We start from the raw sequence: 17983 nt of genomic DNA on the forward strand, positions 1-17983 counted from the left end.
GTCACACTGAGCAGGGTGGCTTTCTTCCCTGTCCCTTCCTGTGAACCCTCAGGACGTTATTTCAGGTTCTGAAGTCACATCTCTTCTGCATCTTTGTTGAATGTGCACCATCTTCATCATCATGATGATGAAGTAACTTTCCTTTATTCTTAATTCCGGGAGTTTAGGATCTCTTGCTCCTCCGACCTCTGATAATAGGCCATTGCGCCTGTATAATTATGGGACTCTCTTCTGAATTGTTGGAATCGTTTTGTCCTTTAACATGACCCAGGCCCTTATCTTTTGCCCTGGCCGCCTTGAGGACAGGAGCTGTCCTGTTCTTTAAGGCGGTAGAGCTTGGTATAAGCCAGGTCATGCCCAAATACCTCCTCTGTATCCTCCCAGAGTACACCTGTTCTTCCCCCACCAAACATGCATACATGCACCTTTTCTCCCTTTGATTGATATTTTTATATCTTATTTTGAAGGTTAGTGAACACTAATATTTATTATTTAATCGTTCTGAGCACAGTTTAATCCTTACAATGACCCCATGTGACAGGTATTTCTACTCTCCCCATTTTACAGCAAAGGAACTGAGGCCCAGAGAGGTCAAGTCAGTTGTCCAGAGTCACACAGCTCAGATGTGCCAGTGTCAGGATTCGAACCCAGCCCTGGAGGTCAGATTCCCGCCACTGCCCTATCTGCCTCTCTGTATAGATCCATTTACAGATGATTTCACAATGAGAGGCTTGGGAGACTCTCAAGAAACACCGCCTGGTGCTCCAATCCTAGATGGGAGGGCAGGCCCCCTGTGGGGATAATGACCCAGCAGGAGTTCCCGCAGGAGGGTTCAATCCCCTTCTGTCCTGTTCTAATCATGGGAATCCAGACCAGAGCCAGATCTTGGGTGCTCAGAGCTTCTCTCCAGATGGGGTCCCCACACCCTCACCAAGACAAGGGTTCCCACACCCTGTGATGGGGAGTGGGGCTTCTTGGAGGCTGGAGCTGGAGGCCCAGCCCACTCAGGAAGCCTGAGCCCCAGGACCCAAAAGCAGAGACCTTGTCGGGGCCCAGGTAAGGAGACACTTTCCCCTCAGACCCCAGGAAGCTGGCTCTCAGAGGCAGCCCTTCCTCTGGCTGACCGAGGGGCCAGGAGTGGCCGAGAGGAGCAGAGACGTCTCTCCAGGCCAGGGGCAGCAAAGGCAAAGGATCATCCACTAGCAGCTACCAGATGTGTCCACCGTGTGCGAGGCCCTCGCCCCGGCGAGGAGCCCGGCCGGAGGTACCGCTCACAGCCGTCCCCCTTCCGCAGCCGGCCCAGAGCGCAGCTGAGCTGCTTAGGAAATGAGCGGATTATTCTCTTCCTTCCTGCATGCTGTGTGTCGCACCTGCTGGGGCCGCAGGCTGCTCAGAGCCTGCCTCTGGGACTTGGGTCAGCTCTCTCGGTGTCGGGCCAGATGGAGTTAGGAGGATGTGGTATGGGAGCCAGGTGGTGGCCTGGCCTCTGCTGACCCTCTTCATGTGGACCTGTCTCAGCTTGTCAGACAGCAATCTGGTAACCTGGCTCCTGCAGGGCGCCTGGGTTGTGGGGGCCCCCGGACAGCGATGACAACAGCTTCCTCGTACTTGATATGCGCCAGGCCCTGTGGCAGCACCACCACGTTTTGTCTCCTTGAATCCTCAAGACAATTCCAGTACTATTCTGGTTTTATGAAGAGGGAAAGTGAGACCCAGAGAGGCTGTCACATACCCATGGTTCAATCTATGGACTCCTAAAGGCTGGATTCAAACCTAGTTACATTCACTCTAGAGATCATACAAATAGATCAAATCGCCAAGCCACAGAAGACTTGGCTCTGGGGAGGCTGGTTTTGTGCAGCAGCTGCAGGAGCATTACTCTGCCCCCAGGGGGAGCTGGGAACCGACACCCTTGTGGTCCCTGCTGAGTACTGTCCCACGGGGACGTGAGCCCAGGCTGCCTGTTCTCCCACCATCGCCTGGGCCAGGACTAGGGAAGCTCTCTCTGTCATAGGTCCCCCAAAGAAGCTCATTTTCCAAGGCAAAGGTTTCTAGATTTCCCCACCTCCTGCCCCTCTTCCTGGTGGGGCAACAAATCCCCAGCAGCCCAGGGGTCCGTCCGAGGTCAGGGCCCTGTCTCTCCTACGATCTCCCCGCACCCCCTTTACCTTAAGAGCCTTCCTCTGTCTTCACTTGGCACCCCCCGAAGGTCCAGGCCTGCCCCTCGTGTGGAACACCCAGCACAAGGACTTCTCAAAACCAGGAGTGGGAATGCACTTCAGCTCTTGCCATTTCTGTTCTCATCATGAATATTCCCTTGACCCTCTTCAGGGACTTCGTGATTCAGAAAGACATCAGAGACTTGTGTGGATGGACACTTACACGTTCATGACCTATATATAGTAATAGTCATGCCACCATCTACCTCTTTTTCTCCCCTGCTATTGCTTGTGAGATTACCTTCATAGTCTAGTGCCCATCTTACAGATGGAATAATGGAGGAGAGAACGATTTTCATGCTCTCTTCTTCTCCACAGTTGCATATGTTTTTTATTCTACTCAAATTATGCTCATTCACCCTCATGCCGTGTAAGAAATGCGGGGTTGTCCTGTCCTCTGAGCATCCTTCCTTGGTCCTAAATGTTCATCGCACCCTCCAGGCTCCCATGGAGCTCTGACCTTGTCTGTTAAAGCACTTGATAAGGAGCTGTGAGCATTCGCTACCTAGTTAAGACTTTCTCAGGACTGACTCCTGACCATCTGGCTGTGTCCCTCAGCTAGTCCGTGGGAGCCATCCAGTATCTGCTGAGCAAATGATTGAACTTGTTATGGGAGAAGTTTGGGAGTTAGAAGCCTGGTCCTCTTCCTCTGTGTACCCCTGATCAGCCCTTGTCTTTGTAGAAAGTATATTCTATGCAGAAGCCATCATAGCTACCACGACAGCCTGACACCATCTGGCCTTTCAAGTGTGTTATGTCACGTGTACAATGATATTGTGTGTGTGGTGGGCATCGGAGCCTCATTTTGCAGGGGGCGGGGGGAGTGCTGAGGCTTGGTGAGGTTAAGCAGTGCGCCCACAGCCCTCCAGCTGGATGCAAACCAAACACTGTGGATGGGTGGCTGATGGGAGCCACGATAATCCCTGTTCTCCCTCTCGACTTGCTTGACGTCCAAGCTGGGCATATTTTTCTTCTGGTTCCCTCTCCTTCCACCCAAAGGGTTAATTCCAAGTTGTTCCCAGTGTATCGTATCTGAAAATGTTTGTTTTATTTGTTCATACCACAGATTCCAGAACGGAAGCAGCTCTCCATCCCAAAGATCGAGTCTCCAGAGGGTTACTATGAAGAGGCTGAACCATATGACACATCCCTCAATGGTACATCCTGGGGACGGGGCTCGGAGGGGGTCCAGTCACTTCCTGCATGGATGCCAGTGCCAACTCCTCTGGTGGTGACCGGCACGCTTACCCTGGCTAGAAACACAGGGCAGCCTGGGCGGCTCTTACTAGAGAGCGTGGCCCGAATTGGGAACTGGCCACAGAGCATTTGGCCTCTGATCTGCTGGGGAGCTGAGACCTACAGCAGACCCAACCCACCTGCAAGAAGGGGCTCGGGGTGGTCCACAAGGAGCTGGTTTACTGTGTCTGATGCTTTCTGTGGTCCTGCCTGGATGTTGCTGGATTCAGCACAGAAATGTGACAAAGAAGAGGTGTGTTGGCCGAGAGGCACAAGGCCCCGTAAGCAATGGAAATGTGGTCAGGCTGAGCCAGAGCCCAGTTTCCAGGTTCTTTCACTGGACTAATAGTCACTGGGCTCCCACCATGTACCATGTGGGGATGACTTCTAGGAGTCAGGAGCTCAGCAGCACGCAGGATTCAGTGGGGTTCGGTGGTCACGGCACTTAGATTCTGCGAGGGAAGACAGACAGCAAATAAACATAGGATGTGTCAGGTGGTGATAACTTGTCAGGATGGAAAGCTGCAGGGGCTGGGTTGGGGCAGGAGAGGGATTTTATTTTAGATTAGGGAGGGCCTCTCTGGTAGCATGACCTTGAGCAGATTCCCAAATGAAGTGAGAACTGGATGGGGCTGATACCTGCAGGAAGAACTTTCTAAACAGAGAGCACAGTACGTGCAAAGGCCCTGAGGCAGGAGAGCCCTTGGCATGTTTGGAGGCCATTGTGGCAGGAGCAGGTGGGGTTGGGGGAGAGAGATGGGAGATGGGGACACAGAAGGCAGCTGCAGGCCTTGGTAACGACTTTGGCTTTTCTCTGAATAGACTTTTCTCCACCCTTTGGAGGGGAGGGTTGTTTGTGGCTGACCTAACTGAGGTAGATGGCCTTTGCTTTGGGGGCAGGGCTCACGCTGGAGTCATCTCTCCTCGGCCAGTGGTTCTCAGCCTGATGAGGTTGGATCAGAAATGCTCTTGTTGTGGGGATTCTATAACACAGAAAGGCCTTGAAGGTTCTGGAAGAAAGAGATGGTTGTGACCCCATTCTCCCAGGTAGCTGGACTCTGGTCCCCTCACTCTCCCTTTCTTACCTCCTTCTCTTTCCTTCGTTAAGTGAAAGGTCTTTGAAAGCATAAAGCAACTTGCAGACGTCAGCGGTAAGGATCCCTGGTGGTGGGAATGAACTTGGCCGAAGGGGGGCCTTGTTGGTGTCACAGAGAACTGGCCCTGGGATGAGATGGGGCCAGTCACTTGGAGCCACATGGGATTCTTGTCCTCTTTCTTCACACTTTACCTACTGTCTGCGGTCCCGGGAACTGTGTGGGAGGTGAGGGCTTCTTTGGCCCGAAGGAATTTTATTCTAAGAGGCTGGCTTTGTGGGCAGACGTCACTTAGCTTGTGAGGTGTTGCCAAGTCACCGGCCAGACTGTGATTTCAGACTGGAGCTGAGCGCGCGGTGGGGCTGTCTGGGTGCGTCTGCAAGGTGGGAGCAGTGACTCACCCCGCGGAGCACCTCCGTGTGTCTGAAGCCCATCTCTCTGGGGTGTGGCCTGTGCCAGCCGGGGCCTGCCTCCCAGACGCTCCTGGGGGCCTGTTGGTGGGGCAGACACTTCATCTCAACACAAACAAGCAGTCAGAAGGATCCCGGTGTTTGTCTCTCGACTGGGAGTTCATATTGGTTTTATCCAGAACCGGGGGGTGGGGGGGGTGTCATCACAAGGTCAGCAAGGCGGGTGGGGAGAAGCCCAGTTGCCTTTTGTCTCCTGCCAGCCCGAGGACGGAGGATGACTTGTGGGGAGCTGGTCATACTTATCACGAAGAGGGGGCCTCCCCTGCATCATAAGCCGGCCTGCCCTTGGTTCCTGCCTGCTGTCACCCACACCTGTTTGACCAGTGGGACGCACAGGTCACAACAGCAGAAATGACCATTGGACTCCCGCCCCTTGCTCTACTTCTTTGGCCAACAGCGATTTTGCTGACTTCCTGAAAAAGACCAGTTGCTTGGCCTCTTGGCCTGCTTTATCAGCAGTCCGCTCACTGCTTCCCTGGGTCAGGTCCTCTCTCTGAACAAGTTTAGTAAGTGCCCTGCCTGCCTGTGCAGGAGCTATTAGGTGGAGCTCCTGCATCGCTGGTGTCTCCTGCTAGAGACAGTAGACATCAGTAACGGCAGCTGCTGTAACAAACCACCCCTCTTGCAGCTTAGAGTAACCCAATGCAAATCTGATTCTCACTCACGGAACAGTTCAGCTGGGCGTTACTGGTCAGCAGGCTCCGTCCAGCGTGGGCTCGGTCACCTTCTGAGGCCACAGAGTCCACCACAAAGAAAGGGTGGAGAACCTCTATGTGCTCCTTAAAGGCACCAGCCAGAGTGACACCCAGTGCTTCTACCCACCTTCCATTGGTGGCAGGAAGTCACATCTCTGGATGGGAAGGGGCTGGGAAATGATGTCCTTGGCCGGGCTGGGGTACACCTGACAAGCCCACATCTCCGATGGGAACGCACTAACTTCTGGTGGGAGGGCAGCCGCGTCGCCACAACTCTTTGTGTCTCTGCATTTGGGTCTGCTGCTCTCTTCATCTTCTCTCTCTTCCTCTTGCCTTTGTCTGTACTTCTGGATACCACACAGATCATTCTGGCAGATTTCCCCCCAGTGGAGTCCCCAGATGGGTGCAGGTGCCTGAAGGAGTCGTTTACGCCACGATCACCTTGGGTACTGCTTGTCCCAGAGCGGGAATGCCGGCGATCCCGTGTCTGCTGCCTGGCCCTCTCTGAGGCGGGGTGCATGCCCCGAGGGTGGCTGCCGCCCTCTTCCCGTCCTCATGCATGGGTCCTGCATGCGCACGCCGTGTGCTGTCCCTCTGCAGACCCCTGCCTGTAGCATCCGAACAGACGGCTAGAGGACACAGAGCGTGGCATGGCCGTCCTGCCCCCTGTTCCCGAGGACATGCCGCAGGACACAGTGGGTGCAGTCTCCACCTGGGGACAGCAGAAAGGGGGATGGAATTATCTGAGCAGCCTGCCTTTCACTCCTGTTCATCCTGCGACCTCTAGAAGCCAAGTACCTGTTTAAGAATACCTTACATTTATGGTTGGGCCATGATCACTCTTAGAGATAAATAAAACGGTCGGTACATTTGCCCTAGATTTCCTCCAAGCTATTCCAGGTAGCATCCCCACCGCCCCTGGAGGCAGAGGGGCAGATGTTAGAATTCTCCATGGAACATGTGGGGCAGCCCCAGAAGCACAAAACAGCCGGGGGCGGGGAGGCGGGGGGGGATTCGGCCAGCTTCTTCACACTAAACTCTGCAGCCTCGCTTATTAATCTTTATCACTGAGAGAGCTATCCCAATGACTACATCATTCTTATTTCATTTATTGTGCAGCTAATGCAGTGCTGACAAGGGGGACATTTTTTACGGAATCACCCTGATCCTACCACTGGATCAAATCAACTATTTTGAGTTCTCTCTGGGCCTTTCAGTACTGTTTTCTTTGCAGAGATAATTTGAATTGTGCTTTCTCACTTACCGTCTTATCTTAAGGAGTGTCTCAAGTTGCAGACTAGTCTTCAGAGCTTTCACTGATGACGGCTGCACGGTACGCTGGATGAAATCAGACTTTCCTGAGTCTCCTGCTGCTGACTGTTCAGTAGCACTTGAATGAATGTCTTAATGCATGTAACCTTCCCCCCTTCCTTCCTTTTTTAAAAACTCGTTTCTTAGGATAAACTCCCAGGACTGGGATTATTGGGTCAAAGGGTATGAATGTTTTCATGGCTCTCGAAACAACAGGCTGACAGGTTGTTTCCTGAGAGGCTGGCGTTAATTTATGTTGCCACCAGCCATACGAGAGAGTTCAGGGTCCCCTACTGGGTAGCACCACTATTTTCAATCTTTGTTTATTTAATAGGTATAAAATTTTGAAGTATGCAACTTTTTTATTAAGCCAGGAAGGGGAATAGTATCACACTGCTTTTCAAGAAGACTGATATTAAAATAGTCAAAGTATTATTTTTAGAAATATTAAAGCAAAATAAAACACATTTTCATTGGCATTGTAGCCAGAGTAACTGTGGCCGTGGCCTCATTCTAATTCAAATGCGGTTCTGTTTTCTTAGTATTGCAGGAACCTAGCTATGCAGGTAGTTTAAGAGGCTTCTGGAGAAGAGAAGATGGGGGACCCATGGGCTGTCTCTTTTCTGATGGGTAATGTGGAGAAGAAAGAGAGGTTTCATTCACTCTGACTCAAGGGGACAGAACGTGTCTGTAGAAGTCACAGGGAAGTAGATGTGACTTTCTGTTAGAGCTGCCCAGTAATGGAAGGAATTGTCCAGCAATCGGGGGGTATGAGCTCCCCGTCCATGGGGGCATTCAAGCAGAGGCTGGGGCAGGGTTACCACAGACAGGATTCCTGTGCTGAGCCAGGGGTTGGACCTGGATCCTGAGGTTCTCCTTTCTCCGTGTCCTGCATTTCGGGGTTTGACTGACTTTTTTCTGCACCTAGTTTTTGTTGGCCTTGAATAGGGCAGTGAGGCCTGGGGAACAGAGAAATTCTTGCAGGGTGGTGGAGGCAGAAACCGAGGCATGTGGAGCGGGCATAGGATCGGGTGCTATTTGGTGCGTTCTGGGATTCTTTTAAACAGAATAAAAACGTGAGGGTGGCTCATTGCTAGACAGGAAGGGTATTAGGTGGAGATGAGCAGAAGGGCCCAAGTTCGTGACAGGAGGCGTTCTGTGGGGAGGGAAAGAGAACAGAGCCCGCAGAAGATAAGCGTCGATGTTCCAGAAGCGCTGCGATCGATCGTGACTATGCGGAGAGCCTTCAGGAGTGCGAGCGTGGCCGCCTCCCCCGGAGAGCCAGCTCCTGCTGTGCCTTGTTTCGTCTCTTACTTCCAAGGACCCACTGCTTCCTGCTGTTCCCAGGACAGAACCAGGGACAGGGCAGGCCCGGTGGGCCGCTGCTGGAGGCTCGCCCAGCTCTGGGCTCAGATGGCGACCCTCTCCTCCTGGGCCCTTAGAAGTGATCTCACCCCACTGCTTCATCCTTCCGCGGAGGAAATGGAGGCCCCAAGCAGGGGCACTGGACTTCTCAAGAGCAGACGTCTGAGGGCCGTGTCTGGTCAGAGGTTTCCATGGGGTCTGAGGCGACAGGACTTGAGGAGGAAGAGGGAGACTCCTGGTTTTACGTCACCTGTGTCTGCGGCCGGAGGCAGCACCCAAGGCGCTCTGCTCAGGGGTTTGGGGGGCCGGAAAGTCTGCCTGGGTGTGTGGTTGGTGCCTGTGGGCTGGTCCGAGGGCACGGAGGGGGCGGGGTGGCCTGGGGACCACTGGCTGCTCCTGCCTGCTCCCCTCCCTCCCGAAGGAGCAGAGCCTGTTTAGGAACATGCCCCGCCCGCTGGAGCTGTGACGGAGGGCTCTTCCTTGCAGAGGACGGAGAGGCCGTGAGCAGCTCCTACGAGTCCTACGACGAGGACGAAAGCAGCAAGGGCAAGTCGGCCCCCTACCAGTGGCCCTCGCCCGAGGCCAGCATCGAGCTGATGCGTGACGCCCGCATCTGTGCTTTCCTGTGGCGCAAGAAGTGGCTGGGCCAGTGGGCCAAGCAGCTCTGCGTGATCAAGGACACCAGGCTCCTGGTGAGTGCCCTCCTCTCCCCGGAGTGGAGGTGCGGGTGGTCCCTGATGCCAGGTGCTTAGAGCCTGGTACATCAGGGGGTCTCTACTTCTCCCCCAGCCCGAAATCACATGCAGAGCTTCGTGTGCGTGTATGAACGTGCTTTCTCTTAAGGAGGAAGGGCTCGTACTTTCAGCAGGCTTTCAAAAGGGTCTGTGATGACCGCCCCCTCTCCTCGCCCCCCCCCATCCCATCCCACAGATATTTTTTCCGGGGATCGTTTTGTCCCCTGGTCTGTGGGCTCCTTCTTCCTTACAGTCCTTTTGAGGCGGAGCCTGCTGCCCAGTCAGGGCTACCCGCCCAGCCCCCAGCCCCCAGCCCCCAGCCCCCAGCCCCCAGCCCCCAGCCCCAGCGGCGGCTCCTGCTTTCAGGTGCAGCATGAGAACCACTGGCATCTTCTCAAAAGTTGGAATATTCTGAATGACTGACGATAAGATGAGATCCATAAGGGAATCAGAAGATAGTACTCTGACCACAGCCCCGTTTCTTGTTACTTTAAAATTTGGTTTTATGTCCCAATGTGAAGTTCCATGGAGTCATTATAAACACCCCTTGTTCACTGGTTACAACCCGCCCTGCTGTGTGCAGGTGTTTGTCAGGTAATCCTGTTAAGCAGCCCCGTAAAGAACCTCCATTTTACAAGTGAGAAACAGAGGGATAATGCATTTTCTCTGGTAGGGAAGAGAGTCGCTTCCTTGCTCTGCTAACACATCATCTCCTAACGAATCGGATGATAAACTGGGCCTTCATCCCCTTTGGGGAACCCTGACTGGGGAAGCTGAGCAAGGAACAGAAGCCGAGAGGCAGAGAACTGGGAAAAAGTGCCTTCCACCCTGGAGAGGTGGGAGTTGCCTGCAGAGGACACATTTAGGAGCCGGAGTGGTCTGCAGTGGGATTAGAGCAGCTTGGATAAGCAGGGCCCTGGGGCATCTCTGGCGAGCGGGAGGAGGAGGCTTGAGGGAGACAGAGACAGCCGCCTGGTCACCCTGACGCCGAGAACACGCGTTGCCAGTGTTGGCGGTGACGGTTCCGCACTTGCACAGGGGTGTCCGGCCTTTGGGTTTGTCGTGCAGAGCCCACCCCTCGGCGGGTCCTGCCCTGCCCAGCGGCCCCCCTCCTCTGCAGAACCCGGCCAAGCAGCGTCTCGCCTCTCCCCTCTTCCAGTGTTACAAGACCTCCAAGGACCACAGTCCTCAGCTGGACGTGAACTTGCTGGGCAGCAGTGTGGTGCACAAGGAGAAGCAAGTGCGGAAGAAGGAGCACAAGCTGAAGATCACACCGATGAACGCCGACGTGATCGTGCTGGGCCTGCAGAGCAAGGACCAAGCTGAGCAGTGGCTCAGGGTGAGGGAGGCGCCCGGCTGCGGGGGCAGTGGGCCTGCTCCGCTCTGGGGCTCCCAGGGGCTCCCCAGCCTTTTCAAAGGGATGGCTGTGGTCAGGGGTAAAGTGTCTATGATCCTTCAAGTTCGCAGGGCTTCCTGCGTCGTCAGCGGTAGCGATCCGTCTTAGGGAAATGGATCGCAGGGCCAGGTCGGCGACCTTCTCAGCCACCTGGACTTGGGCTCCAGTTGAAATCCACTTGCCTTCTGGCCTGCAGCGAGGCATCGCCAGCCAGTTCAAAGGCTCCTTCCCGGGGGAGCGGGGGTGGACGGTGACAGGCATGTCTGGGAGCCTGGCCTGGACCAAGGCAGCGTCCAGGCTGGAGTCCCAGGCAGCACGCAGACCCTCCACAGAGAGCCCCACGGCCCCCAGGAGCCAGAGAGCCATGTGGCAAGTGTGGGTTTTTACCCCCGCAGCGAACAGCCACCCCTGCCCAGGGTGGGGTGAGAGGGGGCTCGAGGAGCTGAGGGCTGGCTGCTCTGGCCCTGTTCGGGCTTTGCTGCCAACCCTGCGCCCTGCCTCCCCGCCCCGCTTCCCTGGCACGCCACCAGACACCTGGGGGCCTGCAGGAGACAGGGCCTAAGGAACACGCCCCCTCCCCGGCTGGGTCCCAAGGCCACACGTGGCTAGGGGGGGCTCCAGCTTTGGTCTGGCCGTGAGTGCAGGCCTGAAGGGTCTTCCTCTTCCTTCAGGTCATCCAGGAGGTGAGTGGCCTGCCTTCTGAAGGAGCTTGTGAGGGAAACCAGTACACCCCAGATGCCCAGCGCCTGAGTTGTCCGAAAGTAAGCCTCTACCCTGCCTGAAAGAGAGTTCAATTCCATTTTTGTCTCCATAAAATTAAAGGCGTTAAGGTGGGGAGCTTTGCTCTTGCACTTCAGCCCAACTGATAAGAAACATACAGTGCTTGGCTAAGGGCAGTAGCTTCAGCTTGGCAGGGAAACTGATGAGAATGATAGAAGCCTACAATATTTGCTTGCTTGGGGGAAGGTTTATTGGGACAAAAGTCACTTTGCCTCCGTTCTTGGGCAGGGAGATTTATTTTTCGAGGCTCTTCCTTCCCACTTAGTCCCCAGTAGATCTTCAGGGGCAACCGTCTGGCTGTGGACCCCAACCAAAGGGCCCTACTGCTGATTTGCATGGAGCTGTGGGACCCCTGCTTTAGGGTCAAAGTTGAGAAAGTTGGGCTGGGTGCTGGCCGAGGGGAGGGCTGTCACTGCGGGGTCACATTCCATGTCCCCAGGTGGGTGCCTGGAAGCCTGCTGTGCACAGAGGGTCCCTGTGGCTCATCTTGGGGTCCCCACCCGCGGCAGGGAGGGAGGCAGAGGGTGGGCAGAGGCCTTGAGCAGGGAGGAGGCCCTCTGCTCTTTGGGAAGGCACGGGCCACCCCCATGGAGGAAAACCCACAGCCTTCTAGAGTGACAGAAGGGGGGCTGATGTTTTCGTTCTTATTCATTCCTTGGTCATTCACAAGAAAACGAAAGTCAGAGTAAACTTGGAGATTCCTTCACATTGGGGTGAGAAACAAGACCTCTCCCTAAAGACCCAGCACACAGGTTCCCTGGCCAGGTACAGCATTCCTTGGTCCTCAGCGAAGGCCTTGTTGGTTGGGAGTCGCTGGGCTTGTTTTCCAGAGGTCTGGAGTCAGTGGTTGTAGAAGAAGCCTGATTGGAATCTTCTGAGTGTCTACTCTAGGGACCGTCTCTCGTCCCCCAACAGCCCTGAGAATGCAGACAGGGGTGTTATCCCTATTTTATACACACGCAGGGTGGGGCTCAGAGAGGCCCTGCCGCACTAGAGAATGCTCCAGGTGGGATTCGAATCGTGGTCTGACCCTGTGAGGACAAGCCAGCCCTTCTCCAAAGCCTGCCGTGTTGGTAGTACAGTCAATTCTCAAAAGACGTCCTCACGCTCCTGGTATGGGTGGGTCCCAGCCTGACAGTCAGCTTCGGTTGCGATGCAGACTTTCACGCACCCGGGGTCTGGCTACCTGCCCTGCCCACTGGCTACGGAGCCGCTGTCACACCAAGTGGAGCAGTCATCTTGAGAACTCATGATCAAGGGTATGTGGTGGCCTGAAGAAGGGAAAGATGCTCTGGGATGGGGTGGGGAACCTCAGAAGGGAAGGCAAAGGCAGGTCCTTTAGGGAGCCCCAGGGAAGCCTGGCCATGTCCCACCAGTGACTTGGACTCCAAGGTGACCCCTAGCCTACACCCAAGAGTCATCTATTATTTTCCCTTAAATTGTGGTCTCCCAGGTAACCATTCCCAGACAAGATCACCCACTTGTCTTTCTCTCTTCCACAGCCAGATGTAACTGAGAAGTACCTGTCAGCCTCGGAGTATGGAAGCTCCATAGATGGCCACCCTGAGGTCCCAGAGACCAAAGATGGTACACACGCTCTGGCTCTCGGCCTAGGGTTGGGAGGGGGTGGTATCCCGGGCTGTGAGGCTCGGCTGTCTGGCTCAACCCTACTGAGTTTTAACAGCTAATTCCAGCATGCCTCCGATTTCCAAACTGCTTAGAAACATACAGCTGATAGATCCCGGAAAAAGGGAGAGAGGACCAAACTGAAGTTACGTTTCATGAATTGCTGGGGGTAGAATATTCTTTCATCTCTTCTTGTTTGCTAACCCTAGTTCAGATCTCTCTGAGCCAATTCAGTCTGTAAAGATTCTCCAGTGCTGACATGTTCTGTAAGAGAGGTTGGTGTGCCTCTAGAGACACACCTGACTGGCCTGTGGATCCAAGTTTGGGGCACAGACCTGTGTGTGTGTGTGCGCGTGTGCGCATGTGTGTGTGCGCACACAGGGAGGGGCAGACAGGACAGGGACAGGTCTGCAAATTTTTCCATCTTCCATGAGGGCACGTCGGTAGGCTGTGTGCAAGGCTGAAGGTTTTTTCTCTCATCTTGACAGTCAAGAAGAAATGTTCTGCTGGCCTCAAACTGAGCAACCTAATGAACCTGGGCAGGAAGAAATCTACCTCGCTGGAGCCTCCGGAAAGGTCCCTCGAGACATCCAGTAAGATGGATCACAGCCGCCTCCTGGGCCAAAGGGTGGGCTCCCCCGCTGGGCCGCATCCCGTCTCCAGGAAGGCAGCTCAGACGGCCAGGGCAGGGATTTGGGGTTTTGCTCTAGCACCTCTTGGGCAAGTGAGTCCACGGTCCACGGTTTCTGCTGATCTTCGCTGCAGGTAGCTCTTTATGCCTCACCAGACCCTCTTGCTGCAGTGTGCGGAAGTGAAGGGTAATTGACGGCTGTCCTCCTAACAGTCTTTAAAGTTATATGTTCATTTGATCAATGTGTACGGAGCACGGTAGGCACGGTGTTAGGGAAAGGGGACCAAGCAGGTGGAGGACACAGTCCTGAGAGCTTACAGCTCAACAGAGATGATGGCCTTATACCCATAACCACACACTGTGCCGTCTTAGTAGCTACAAGGACTCGGGGACAGAAAGAACCTTTCTTACTCTGTAGACAGAGATGGATGGCTTCCTGGACCTGAGCTGCCAAGGCCGGGCGGGAGCTAAACGGTCTGGGATGGCCCCCGCGGGCAGGAGCAAAGACTCTGAGAGGGCAGTGGTAAGACCTGTTAAGGGGATGACAAAAGCCCGTGTCGCTGGTACACAGGGGATGTGTGGGTGCTGGGAGGCCCTCCAGGTCATCTCTGCTGCCCTTACTCGGCCTTGAGGAAACTGATGACAGGAGAGAGAGACAGAGAGACCTTTCCCAGAAAATATCCTGGCTTCCAACCCAAAGCTCATTGCTATACTTACCCCCCGGGGCCTGAAGGCCACTACTGTCCATCTTTTGGCCTTTTCCTCCTCCTCATGGAACCCGTGTACCAGCTCTGGGCTCTTTTCCTGAGTCCCAGTTCAGCTGTGTTTTGCAGCTGGCAGGGTGGGCTGGTGGAACCGGAAGGCAGCAGCAGACAGGGCCCTACCTTTGGAGCCTCCTGCTTCTCTGGCCAGGGTGCCAGGTAACGGCCCAGCTCTGCCAGCCCCTGTGGCCTCAGAGGGCACGGTGTTGGGCCTGGGAGCCTGGTCCCAGTGAGTCACTTTGGGAGATGTGGCTGGGTTCTTGCTGGCAGTTACTCAGCAGGGAAGCATGCTCCTGTCCCCTGTGGCTGGGGAAGGGCCAGAGAGAACATAGATACTCTCCTTCCCAGGACTCAGTGTCTGAGCTCCCCGCCTCTCTTTGGTCCAGAGAATTATGATGGGTGAGTGGGGCGCCTGCTTGAATGAGCCAGAGTTCCTAGGTCCTGGGCTCACATTCTTCCACTTTGCTACTGTGATGTGATGGTCTCGTGGCCCTGAAAAATTCACGATCCCCACTGAGTGTCCAGCACTGGACTGGGTGCGAAGGTGGCCATGTACTTTGACCCTGTTGCATGGGCCTAGTTCTTCCCGGCTAAGGTTCAGAGCAGCTGCCGGTCCCTTAGGATGGAGAAGGCATCCGCTTTGTAAGCCAATGCCTGTGGGAAGGTGAGCAGCACAGAGAGATGTCAACCCACGGTGTGTGGGGCAGGCAGGCAGAGGGACCTGAAGACTGGATGTTTACTGATCTTTCCAGCCCCAGGGACAAGGCTGTGCTTGGCACACGGTGTCAGCTCCGTAAATATTCATCTAAGTTGGGGAGGAAGCTGAACCCAACACATGCAACCATTTAAAAACAAGAAAGGCCTACGTGATGGGTGCACCCAGCACTGGCAGCCCCTGTGTGCCGGCGGAGAAAGAAGGGCTCCCTGGTGGAGAGGCCAAGGGGCACAGACCCAGGCGCTGGAGACGAACGTGGCAAGTTCCTGCCCTTGACAAGCTCTGTGTCCAGTTGGGAGGCTGACATGGAAGCAGAGAATGTCACTGTTCCAGGACTCAAGTGTTCTGAAGGCTGACAGAGCAGGGAGGGCAGGACCCAGGAGGGCCAGCCACCTCTGGGAGGATGTGGAGGAGCTGGCCGAGGGGAGGAGGCCTTTGCAGGCTGAGACCGAGCGACCGGGGATGGCAAGGTGTCAGGGGAGCTTCGGGAGCTAAGGCTGTGGAGGTGAGGGGATCGCACCTGCGGCCAGGACACCCTGGCTGGGGCGAGCTTCCTGCAGGTGGCCTGGGCCGGCAGGGGCGGGGGAAGGGCTGCTGCAGAGCAGTGGCGTGGAGCCGGGAGACAAGGAGGCCGGGGTGGGGGAGCCAGCCTCGGTCCTGCACACACACACACACGCACACACAGACACGCAGGCACACACACACGCGTACACACACTCTCTGCCTGGTCTAGGCCAAGGCACGATTCACTTCCCTCCGGACAGGCCTTTTTCAAAACCCAGTAGTACGGTGTTGCCCACCTTCAAAGGATCTAGCAGCTAACGCAAAGGAGAATTCACAGCCTCTACGAGGCAAGAAAGTCTCTCGGGGAAAGCATGGCAAGCCTTGGAGCCGAGATCTGGAGGAGCCTCTCCGGGGTCCGGAGGCAAGGGCGGCCCTCAGCCACCCACCGGCCCTGAAGCCGCGTCCCCCCCCGCAGGTTACCTGAACGTGCTGGTGAACAGCCAGTGGAAGTCGCGCTGGTGCTCCGTCAGGGACAGTCACCTGTACTTCTACCAGGACCGGAACCGCAGCAAAGCGGCCCAGCAGCCCCTCAGCCTGGTGGGCTGTGAGGTGGTGCCGGACCCGAGCCCTGACCACCTCTACTCCTTCCGCATCCTCCACGACGGCGAGGAGCTGGCCAAGCTCGAGGTACCGCTGGCCCTTTGGCTGGGGTGGGAGTGGGGAGGCACGGCCAGGGCAGAGGTCGTGGTCACGGCTGCTTGCCGCAGGTCCTGAGGACCACGCAGTCCTACAGTGGGAGAGTCAACTTAGCCACCCTTTATTTTTACTTCCTTTGCCTGAGATCGTTTGCGTTTTAAAAAAATTTCCATTCCCTTTCTGACCTCAGGGTGGTTGTGTTATAGGAACGGGACAATGAGCTACTTCCTGCACTTAGGGCAGGAGGAGTATTTATAACTCCCGGAGCTGCTGGAAAAACTTTCTGGGGACTCAAAGCGGGTTTGTGATTTCGTTTGTGTATCACCAGATGGGGGCCAGTACATAAAAATGCTGACTGTTAGGGCTTATCTGGGGGGGAATAATAAGGTTTGTGACACAGTTATATTATTCCCACTCCCCATCCTCTGTTTGATGTTATGTTACATTTACAAAAATAAGAGGTGACCTAGTGCCTTGCAATGAGCCGGGCAGGCCTGAGCCAGAGGGCTTTACAGGCACTTAAGCACACACCCCAGTTCACCCCTGTTCATCTAGTCCTGTGTCCAGGGGTCTTCATCCAGATTTTGCTCCAATACTGCCCTCTGGTGGCTAAAAGATCCACATCCCAATTGCTTCCCAGGGACAAGCTTGTATTCTTTCCTGCATCCATCCATCCCGTTGACAGATACCTATTCAGCACAGTGACATGGTGAACAAGACAGACTCCTTGTCGTGGAACTTACACGCTAGTACAAGAGTGAGATATTATTCAGTGGTTGCCCAACTGATTACTTAGTAATCACTCAGCAGTGGGGCAGGCGCTACGAATAGGTAGGAAAGTTTGCGTGCTGGGTGGATGGGGGCTGGTGTAGGGAGCGCCTGTGGGACAAGGTGGGGAGGGAAGGGGGGGCTGATCCTAAGAGCAGTGGGAGACCCTAAAGGGTTTCAAGGGAGGGTGGCATGTTCAGATTTGGATTCCAAGATTCTTCATCCAGCTGCTGGGTGGGGGACGGAGGAAAGGGGGACAGGAAGGGATAAAATGAGACCCATTAGGAAGCTGTTGCCATCGCCCAGGGCAGGGATGGTGGTAGCAGGAACTAGAAGCAGCTGGTGAAAAGCCGTATTGAGAAATCCACTTGAAAATGAGTGGGGAAAGGAAACCAGCTAAATGTCAAACTGCACTTTTAGCTGCCCCTCTGATCGCAAGAGCAATAAGGTGGCAGAGCTGTGTTGTGTAATGCCAGCATGGTGACTTTTTCCTCATGAAAGTAAACCTGCAGTATTTATAGAATTCCCAGTTCCTTCTCATTATAAAGCCCAGAAACCCTGTTGGCATTTTAATAGAAATACTCAAATGTAATACATATTTGATTAGAATGCATTGTCCCCTGGAGAAAATCAGGCACCAACTTCACTGGAATTTAGTTCATGATTTGTCAGAGCCAGCTGACCTGGTGTAACGTGTATAAGACATCTTGACTATTGAAACCATAAACAAAGATAAATTTGAATTTTGTTATTTCTTAGGGATCCAGGTAGTCTTGTATAAATGGATTAGGGTTGTAAACTGAAATGTGATCATTCATAAAATAGAGGTGTCGACCTAAAATACATACACTTTAACAGTCCTCTCCTGGTCCATTAGCCTTCCAGAAATACGTGTTTATAAACATCACATGTGATACGTGGGACAAATGTCCACAGCATCATTGAGGTGGCACCAGGGTGTCACTAGTAGCAGGAAATATCA

At 54.6% G+C, this 17983-nt stretch overlaps 1 protein-coding gene and 1 long non-coding RNA gene across 12 annotated transcripts in view; one reads left to right on the plus strand and one right to left on the minus strand.

The window, feature by feature from the left end:
* Positions 1 to 17983, plus strand: part of AFAP1L2 (actin filament associated protein 1 like 2) — a 96306-nt gene that overhangs the window by 70164 nt on the left and 8159 nt on the right. For 8 of the 9 annotated variants that reach the window (XM_059900275.1, XM_059900279.1, XM_059900282.1 and 5 more), the window contains 7 exons: positions 3286 to 3376; positions 8877 to 9082; positions 10284 to 10463; positions 11192 to 11281; positions 12803 to 12887; positions 13415 to 13519; positions 16013 to 16224. In XM_059900275.1, the coding sequence (XP_059756258.1) occupies positions 3286 to 3376; positions 8877 to 9082; positions 10284 to 10463; positions 11192 to 11281; positions 12803 to 12887; positions 13415 to 13519; positions 16013 to 16224 (969 nt within the window). Of the gene's footprint in view, positions 1 to 3285; positions 3377 to 6076; positions 6161 to 8876; positions 9083 to 10283; positions 10464 to 11191; positions 11282 to 12802; positions 12888 to 13414; positions 13520 to 16012; positions 16225 to 17983 lie in introns of all 9 variants that reach the window. The other variant, XM_059900284.1, reaches the window with a different exon arrangement.
* Positions 3244 to 16359, minus strand: LOC132350789 (uncharacterized). Of its 3 annotated transcripts, XR_009498003.1 has the most exons (5): positions 16018 to 16359; positions 6979 to 7052; positions 4541 to 6426; positions 4321 to 4438; positions 3244 to 3907 (listed from the first exon to the last, which is right to left on the minus strand). It is a non-coding gene; the product is annotated as an uncharacterized LOC132350789 (long non-coding RNA). The 3 variants fall into 3 exon arrangements; XR_009498005.1 differs by lacking the exon at positions 6979 to 7052; XR_009498004.1 differs by lacking the exon at positions 4321 to 4438.

This window comes from Balaenoptera ricei, chromosome 16 (genome assembly GCF_028023285.1).
Source record: "Balaenoptera ricei isolate mBalRic1 chromosome 16, mBalRic1.hap2, whole genome shotgun sequence".
NCBI classification, from domain to species: Eukaryota; Metazoa; Chordata; class Mammalia; order Artiodactyla; family Balaenopteridae; genus Balaenoptera; species Balaenoptera ricei.